Source organism: Bos indicus x Bos taurus, chromosome 8 (genome assembly GCF_003369695.1).
Source record: "Bos indicus x Bos taurus breed Angus x Brahman F1 hybrid chromosome 8, Bos_hybrid_MaternalHap_v2.0, whole genome shotgun sequence".
In the NCBI taxonomy this organism is placed as follows: domain Eukaryota; kingdom Metazoa; phylum Chordata; class Mammalia; order Artiodactyla; family Bovidae; genus Bos; species Bos indicus x Bos taurus.
Window position 1 is genome coordinate 61,646,805 of NC_040083.1, and position 9,599 is coordinate 61,656,403.

The window sequence follows — 9,599 nt, forward strand, 5'->3', positions numbered from 1 at the left end:
AGATGGCTGGATGGCATCATGGATTTGATGGACGTGGGTTTGGATGAACTGCGGGAGTTGGTGATGGACAGGGAGGCCTGGCGTGCTGCAATTCATGGGGTCGCAAAGAGTTGGACACAACTGAGCAACTGAACTGATGGCTGATTCATATTGAGGTTTGACAGAAAACAACAAAAATCTGTAAAGCAATTATCCTTCAATAAAAAAGTTTAAAAAATGGTGTTTGTAAAAGGTTTATAAAAATGTAATTTTGTAATAGGAAAGGGCTGAAACAAGAAACAGTACTAAAATCCATAAAAGAAAAGGTTTAGTTTGACTAAAACTGGTTTGGTAAGATGTATGCTAGACCTTTGAGTGCATTTTAATAGATGCTGATGAAGAACTGCCTAATTTATATGATCTTTTCTTAAGTTGCCTCATTTAAGCATGTTTTTCTGAAGCCAGCTTTTCTCATGTAAAAATATGTTTTTTAGGCTCTTCATATGCATATAAAGTTACCCGTTTTTAAGTGTTGTACCATTTTTCAAAGTATTATATACTATGGCTTATATAATTGATCTTTCTTTCATGTACACTTAGGTTACTTCCAGTTTCTCCCTACAATGAAGCATATCTTTATATGTGCTTCTTTGTATTTGGAAATTATTATTTCTCTAGATTGGATTCTCAGGAAAAAAAATGTTGAGATAAAAGATATACACGTTTAAAATTTTGTTAGATACTGGTACTCTCCATACAAGCTGCATCCAGCTTATACTTCACCATAATGTATGAGAGTAGTATTTCCTACTACTACTTGGAACAGTGAATAGTCTCAATCTTTTAAATATTTGCTACTAATGTGGACAGAAGTTATTCATCTATATCTTATATAGTCATAAATAGATGAATATCAATAAAATGAGAATGCTAAATAAACTAAAAGAAATGTGTCATTTCCTTCCAGGTCAGTGCTGACAGTTGCTTGTGAACAGACTGAAGTTCTACTTTTTGATCCTATATCTTCAAAGCACATAAAAACACTTTCTGAAGCTCATGAAGACTGTGTAAATAATATAAGGTTAGTATTACTGTGAGAAAGTAAACTTTATTAATGTGACCCAAAATATTCTGTTTTGGAAGTTAGTGAAAATTTATAATGCCTTGACCAGCAGTACTAGATGGTACACATTTGTAAATTGTGCAACTTTTCCTTTTAATTAGAAAAGTTACTGTTAACCATTTTGGATTGGAATCTTTCTGAAATGCCTTTTCACTTCCATATAATTTTACCTTTTCTCTTTGTGTTTTAGGGCCATCATTATGAACCTCAGCCATGTATTTTGTTAGTCCTGTAATGCTTTGGGGCAGTGCCATTGCTTAGCCTCTCACACCACCAGCCCCCAGATTCAAACTGTTGAGGGGAAAAAAACAGATAGGCACAGAGAACTTCTTTATTGTTTGAAGCTCCTTAAATTCTCAATAATGTGGGAAATAGCAGTTGTATAGTTTGGTGGACTAATACACAGTCATTAAAATGATGATTACAGATGCTGCATATCAACATGGACAAATGCTTGAAATAGTACAGGTTAAAATCATAAAAACTGTATAAATAGGACATGCAGAAGAAAAAGATTAGAGGAAGTATTTTAAAATGCTTACAGTAGATATATTAGAATGAATGGATTATGAGTAGTTTTCTGTTTTCAAAACTATATAATGAGATTATATGACTTTTGTAATGATTACTTTTAATTATCAAAAAAGAAGAAATGCTCCAAACATATAGAACAGTAGGTTAAATAGCACAAAAGATACAGCTAGGCTCTGAAACAACATAAACATCTTTGTGGCCATATGGCCAGACTGGAACATACAGAAAAAACTGTTAAAGAACTGAAGACACAAGCCCACTGGGTTTTCAGGCTGGCACTGACATGTAGTAGTTTAACTCCTGTCAGGAATCAAAAATGCTAAAGTATTTCATGTGAGGCAGGAACCAGAACCAGAATTATTACATGAAGCCAGGGGTTTAGTTGGAATGTCTGTCCCATATTTGTGAAAGGCTGTAAAAAGGGGAAAGCTGTTAATTACCTGGGGCTATAGCTTTTAGCTGATAAAGATTTGTATAGCCTCATGACCATGAATTGAATGAAGCCATTGCTGAGTCGGTGATTGAAGGTATATAAGTGATAGTTCCAATATCATCATGAAACTGGAAGCTTTGATCTCAGTGAGACCGAGTATTGGATTTGGGTCCAGAAATCCAAATAGGACAACTATAAAATCATTAAATAGGAAGAGAGAAAGAAATTGTTTTTTCATCTTTCTTACTCAAAAGGAGTCTACAACCAAAATTCTAAAACTCATTAAGGTAATCTAATATTAATATAACAAAATCAGCAACTGGAACAGGCATTTTCTCCAGATGAAATTACTTTAATGGAGTAGTCCAACAAAGACTTTATTTTAAAAAATGAATTATTTATTTTTTTTGACTAGGTAATACATGCAAGTGGTACAAAATTCAAAGGTACAAAAGGGTAAACAGTGAAAAGTAAGTCTGTCTCCCACCTCTGTCCCCTAGCCACCCAGTTCCTCTCCCCAGAGGCAACCACTATTACCAGTTTCTTGGTATCTTTTCTGAAATAGTTTATGCATGTACAAACGTATATACACATACACTCATACATGCACACACGCACACACATATATATGTATACACTTTTATATAAATGGTAGCATTCTACACATACTAATACATACCTTGGTTTTTTCACTTAATGACATATTTAGAGATCATTCCATATTTGTACCCATGGGATGATTTTATTCTTTTTAACGGCTGCATAGTATTCCATTGATTGGATGACACTTTAAAGCATTTTTAGGATGCTCAAATAAGTTAACAGAAAAAAAAAAAAAAAACCCAGATACTTTCCATTAATAGAGAGCTCAAAATTATGAAACAAAAGAGATGAAACAAGAATAGGTTAATATGGAAAAGAAGTAACTAGAACTTTTATAAATTAAAAATATAGTTGGTATATTAAAAAACTTAATAGATGGGATAATTATTACCCTATACACCACTGATGAGAGAATTAATGGGTTGGAAAATATTACTAAGAATTTTACCTAGAGATTAATTGAGATATGTAATATATCAAATACAGAAAAAAAGAAGTTGCAGAGATTGGAGGAGAACTAAATTTTGAAGACACAAAGGCTGAGAATTTTTTGCATTGAAAAAAGTCCTGAATTCTTGAATTAAAAGTAAACTGTAGTGTTTAGTGGGTTAAACAAAGATAAATTCACATCTGGACAGGTTGTGATGAAACTCTAGGATATCAAAAATAAAGAAAATCTTACCACCAAAGTTAGAAGCCAGATTATCTATGGAGCTATGATAATTAAACTACCTGATTTCTTATCACTAATAGTTGATGCTAGAAGAAAAAGGAGTAATATCTTAAATATCAGTACAGTCCATGGGGTCGCTGGGAGTAGGATACGACTGAGTGACTTCACTTCCACTTTTCACTTTCATGCATTGGAGAAGGAAATGGCAACTCACTCCAGTGTTCTTGCCTGGAGAATCCCAGGGACGGGGGAGCCTGCTGGGTTGCCATCTATGGGGTCGCAGAGTCGGACACGACTGAAGCGACTTAGCAGCAGCAGCAGCAAGACAAAGTAATGTTTGATACCATTTCATATCCAGATAAATTCTTATTCTAGGATAAATAATTTCAGTTATATATAATAATTATAAATGTTGTTATTACTAGAAGGTAGGTTAGGATTTTAGGGGGAAGAAGGTGCATTTAAAACAAAGTTACAATGAAAGCTCTAGATCAGCACTATCTTAAAAATTGTCTGATAGTCACATAAAGACACTAATTTTTAATAATTTATTTGCTCCAGTATGCCTAAAATGTTATTATTTCAACATGCTATCAGTATTAAAAATACTGAGATATTTTACTTCCATTTTTTTTTTCATGCTAAATCTTCAAAATCCAGTGTATATTTTAAACTTAGAGCACATCTTGAGTCAGACTGGCCACATATTAAGGACTCAAAAGCAACATGTGTCTAATGGCTACCAAATTGCACACTGTAGCTCTGGATGGTGACAACAAATAGGTTGTATGGGTGAAGGAGTTTTGTTCAGTGGGAAGGTATAACATTTAAGATTCACATCATGTTTAGGAAGAGGATAGAAATACTAAGTAATTTCTGACTCTTTCAGAACAGTTTATGATTAAATGTGTATGATAAAAAATTAATAAAAATTTCATTTATAGCTTTCAAACCAGCAGAGTGGGATAGGGGGTGACAGAGACTATTAAAAACTTGATCAGTAAACAGAAGGGAAGCTTAAAAAAGTGAAAATAAAAAAGCAAAGGAAAGGAAAGATAAATAGAAAACAAGAAGTAGAAATAGGTCCAAAATATTAATAGTCTACATTTACATATAAATGAATTGATCTTCTTTATTAACAGACAGATAGAAATTTGAATAAAAAATAAGATCACACATATACTCTTTATGAAGATAGCAAAAATAAAACTACCCAGAAATGGGAAAAGAAAATTGATGTAGGTTATCCCTGTGGAACAGATGGAAGACCAGAGGCTTTCTTTGATAAGGATAAAGTGTAACTACATATTAAAAGAAAAATCCACCAAGCATATATAATAATCATGAACTTGTATAAAACTTGAAATTAAGAAAGCAAAAACAGAATAATAAGGAATTACTAATACATGTCTATAATCATAGTAAGAGGTTTTAATACAGTTCTGTACAAAAACTGGTAAATCAAGCAAATAAACATTTAAGTTGTAAAAGATTTTAAATACTTTGAATAACCTTTCTGCTAAAAACAGAAATGTTGGATAATTTTTTTTTTTAATATTGTTTTAATGTAGAGTTGAGCTGATAAGAAAGTAAGGACTCCTAGGGCCAAATATGAAGTGGAAGCAAGAATGCAAAGAAGTAAACATGTATTCAGCTGGCTTTTACCCTGGAGGCATCTGCTAAATGCCTGTGACTCTTTGAGTTTCTGTTTTGACAGGTATGAGAAGTACAAAGGACAGGAGAGTTAATTCTACATCCAGTTCAAGGTGAGGAGTCTAGTACAAAACTATGCATAAGACTGGGGCTACAAATTCTGCAAAGGGCTACAGTTTCAGCATAAAGGTTTTCTAGAAATAAACCACCTTGTTCATCTAGACTGTGGCACTGGGTAGAGGCATGTCAAAAATCTCTGTGAGTTACTAATGACAAGCTAGCCTTCATGCAGCCTTCACACGGCCATATGGTCCAAACCCCTCCAGCCAGCAATTTTAAATTGGTTCCAGCTTAGTAGTGCTGTGAGAAGAAATGCAACTCTCTGGAGGAGAAAACTCAGTATTATAAAGAAGTCAGTTCTTCCCCTAAAGTAGTCTATGAATTTAGTGCAATTTTAATAAAAAATCCCAACAGGATTTTTTATTTTTATTTTTTTTTAAAGGGTTGTTTTTTTTTAAAACTTGATATAAAAGTTCATACTTAATGATAAAGCACCAAGAATGTCTGAGAAAACTTTGAGGAAGACTGAGATGATAAGAGTACCCACCCCTTTAGATATCAGACCTTATCTTAGGACAGGGATAAATTAAGTGACCAATGAAATGAAATAGAACTTCCAGAAACAGACACATGCCTACATGTAAATTTGATTTATGACAGCAGGTTATTTACAAACCAGTGGGGGGAAATGGAAAAGAGATTGGTTTTGTGTGTGACTCGATGGACGTGAGTCTGGGTGAACTCCTGGAGTTGGTGATAGACAGGGAGGCCTGGCGTGCTGCGATTCATGGGGTCGCAAAGAGTCGGACACGACTGAGCGACTGATCTGATCTGACCTGATATATATAAAAGATGAAAATGAAATTAGATTTCTACCTCATATCATAACTAAAAATAACTGCCTGTTTCTTTGTTTTTAAAAGAAATATAGAATATATTCTAAGTACAATAAAGGATTCTTTTTAAGACACACCAAAAAAGTATAAACCATTAAGGATTGATAAAGTCACCTATATTAAAATTTAAAACTTCGTTGTAACTAAAGACATAACAGTGTGAGAAGATGCGCGATAAGCTGGTGGGAGAAGATATTTTCTATGCACATAGCCAAGAAAAGGATTAGTATCCAGAATATATGAATAAATTACCTTAGAGCAAAATAGGCAGAGACTCACTAAGAGAAAATATCAATAAAATGAGCAATAAATATGGAAAGATTTTCAAGCTTACTAGTTATCATGGAAATGCAAATAAAATAGCAGTAAAGAACAAGTATTGGCAAAGATGCTGAAAAATAGACACTTAGACATTATTGATGGAGTATAAATTGGTAAAATTATTTTGAGCAATTTAGCAATATCTGGTTAAAATTGAATATCAGTTGTTTAAAAGAAACCACATATGAATAAAGCAATGTGCAAAGAAGTTTCATTATAGCATTGTCAGTAATAGAAGTTGGAAACAAATCTCCATCAAGAGGACTATAAATAAATTGTATACTCATACAATGGAATACTATACATCGGTTAAATGAAGTAGAAGCATCAGCATCTGAGATGTATCTCAGAAATTCAGGATTGAGCCAGAAAAACAAATTGTAGAATGAGCTGTACACAGTGTGATACCATTTATATAAAGTTTAAAAATAAATAAACATAAACTTGATGAGGGCATGTATTTGTTCTCTGCTTTATCCCCAGCACCTGGAACTGTGCCACATGTGGGGGCTCATTAAATACTGACAAAATAAGTTGAATGCAAAACAAAACTAAATTGCTTATGGATGGATATACAGTTGTAAATTCATAGTATTAAAAACTTGCAAGGGGAGTAACAACTTTTGGATAGTGGTTCCCTCTGGAGAGGGAGGGAGGGGAATGGGATTGGGGAGGGATATACAGGGTTCTTTGATTGTTTGTAATGTTCAAAAAAAAAATCTAAAAGATAACCAAATGTTCAAATGTGATAAAGCTGGGTGGTGGGTATCACAGGTGTGTATTATATTCTTCATTATTTTCTTTATGTTTCTAATATTTTTACAATTTAAAAATTTCTCATCTAAGAAAAGACATGTCAGGTTCTTTGCCACTACGCAAAATGACCTCTGACTAATTTGCTGTTAGAATCTGTGCTGTTTTTCAATATCAGTTCTCATCTGCTGCTGTCAGTGTGCTTGCTCTAGTACCTGACACAAATTTGAAATTGCCTCTTATCTGTTAGAAAAACAGATTATGAAGCCATTTAGAAGTACGTATCTCATAAGTGTTTTGAATAAACATCAGAAAGATCCTCTGGCATGAGCCTAAGTGTGCATTACTTATTAATAATACTAACTTCTATTTTTTGAGTGCTTACCATGTGCCAAACCTTTTGTGAAGCACTTTTAATACACTATATTGTTTAATCCTCACAGTATCCTGATGTGAGACAGATATTGTACCCATTTGTAAGGAATGAAGAAACTGCAACTCAGATAAAGAGATTTGCCTGTGCTCTTATATATAGTAAGTGATAGAACTGGAATTCATACTTAGTTCCGTTAGACCACCTCAGTGTACTGTTCAGAAATATAGGCGTGCATTTCTCAGTTTGGTTCTAGATAGTAATTTTCCACATACTTAGTGCTGTTTTGTAGTTCGTTTCTTAGTTTTGAGGTTTGTTTATCTTGTAAAGTTAAAATACTGATATTTGTAGAGTATTTTCTGTTGCTTCATGTGAAAGTCAGGGGGAAAATATGTAATTTAAATTCTTAAGCCCATTATACAGCCTTCTTTCTCATTCATGAGGACTCTGTATGAGGATTTGAGTCCATATAATAATCAAGGTTCCCTAGTTATGAGGTTGCAAGAGGAAGTGAAGTTATCATAATATTTACTTAGCAACATGGCAGTTAAAAAAATCAGTGCCCATTTAAATATTCTAGGATCTTCTTTTCCTTCCTACTGTCTTTGTTGGTCTTTTTCTGATTGTTATATTTCAGACAATATAATATGGGTACAGTCCTTATCATGGGGAACATGAAATTTCTGATCTTGTAAAGGATGTACAATTTTGCAAGACCCTGAGAAGTGATATTAATGAACTGGTCAAAATCATTGGCAAATGAGGATATGATAGAGTTAGACCAGTTATCAGTTACAAAAAAGAGAATGACAGAATTGATGACATGATAGAAACTTCAGAGAATTAAGTGAATATCTCATAGGACTAAGGGAAAGGCATTTGGGAAAATTGATGAAGATCTTGAATATTATACAGAAATGGCCCTCTTTTTATTATAGTACAAAATTCAAAAGTAAGGATGTCATATTCTGCATCATAATTTCATTGGAAATGTTATGTAAAAACCCATACATTTAACTTATTCTCTTTCTAAGAATTTACATATAATTAAATGTAAAAAGGCTTATTATATGATTTTGGTTTTAAGATACATTTCCCTTGTACAATGAAATGTTGGTACCTGTTTTAAGAAAATTAAATTTCAGTTGCTGTTATCCTCTGAAAATGAAAACCTCAATTTATCCAGAGCTCCTTAGTCATGTATTAGAGTTAAATGGGGTTCTATTATGTCCTAGGCTTCCTTGGTGGCTCAGAGGTAAAGAATCTGCCTGTCAGTACAGGGGACGCAGGTTCAATTCCTGAGTCAGAGAGATCCCCTGGAGAGGGATATGGCAACACTTGTCACCTGAGCACACATTATGTCCTAGAGCCAGACATCCTGGGGTGTGAAGTCAAGTGGGCCTTAGGAAGCATTATTATGAACAAAGCAAGTGGAGGTGATGGAATTCAAGCTGAGCTATTTAAAATCCTAAAAGATGATGCAGCTAAACTGCAGCAGTCATTATGCCAGCAAATTTGGAAAACTCAGCAGTGGCCACAGGACTGGAAAAGGTCACTTTTCATTCCAATCCTTAAAGAAGGGCAATGCCAAAGAATGTTCAAACTACCATACAGTTGCACTCATTTCACATGCTAGCAAGGTTTTGCTCAAAATCGTTCAAGCTAGGCTTCAGCAGTGCATGAACTGAGAACTTCCAGATGTACAAACTGGGTTTTGAAGAGGCAGAGAAACCAGAGATCAAATTGCCAACATTTGTTGGATCATGGAGAAGACAAGGGAATTCCAGAAAAACATCTACTTTTGCTTCATTGACTATGCTAAAGCCTTTGACTGTGTGGAACACAACAAACTGGAAAATTCTTAAAGAGATAGGAGTACAGACCATCTTACCTGTCTCCTGAGAAACCTGTATGCTGGTAAAGAAGCAACAGTTAGAACTGGACATGGAACAGTTAACTAACTAGTTCAAAATTGGGAAAGGAGTATGACAAGGCTGTATATTGTCACCCTGCTTATTTAACTCATATGCAGAAATGCTGGGCTGGATAAATCACAAGCTGGAATCAAGATTGCTGGGAGAAATATCAACAACCTCAGATATGCAGATGATACCACTCTAAAGAGGAACTAAGGAACCTCTTGAGAGTGAATAAGCTGGCTTAAAACTCAGCATTCAAAAAGCTGTGATCATGGCATC

The 9,599-nt window shown here is 34.1% G+C and overlaps 1 protein-coding gene across 2 annotated transcripts in view; it reads left to right on the top strand.

Moving 5' to 3' along the window:
- DCAF10 (DDB1 and CUL4 associated factor 10) overlaps window positions 1–9,599 on the top strand; it is a 56,237-nt gene that overhangs the window by 15,153 nt on the left and 31,485 nt on the right. For both annotated transcript variants that reach the window (XM_027549693.1, XM_027549694.1), the window contains exon 2: window positions 947–1,060. In XM_027549693.1, coding sequence (XP_027405494.1) covers window positions 947–1,060 — 114 coding nt within the window. The remainder of the gene's footprint in view (window positions 1–946; window positions 1,061–9,599) is intronic.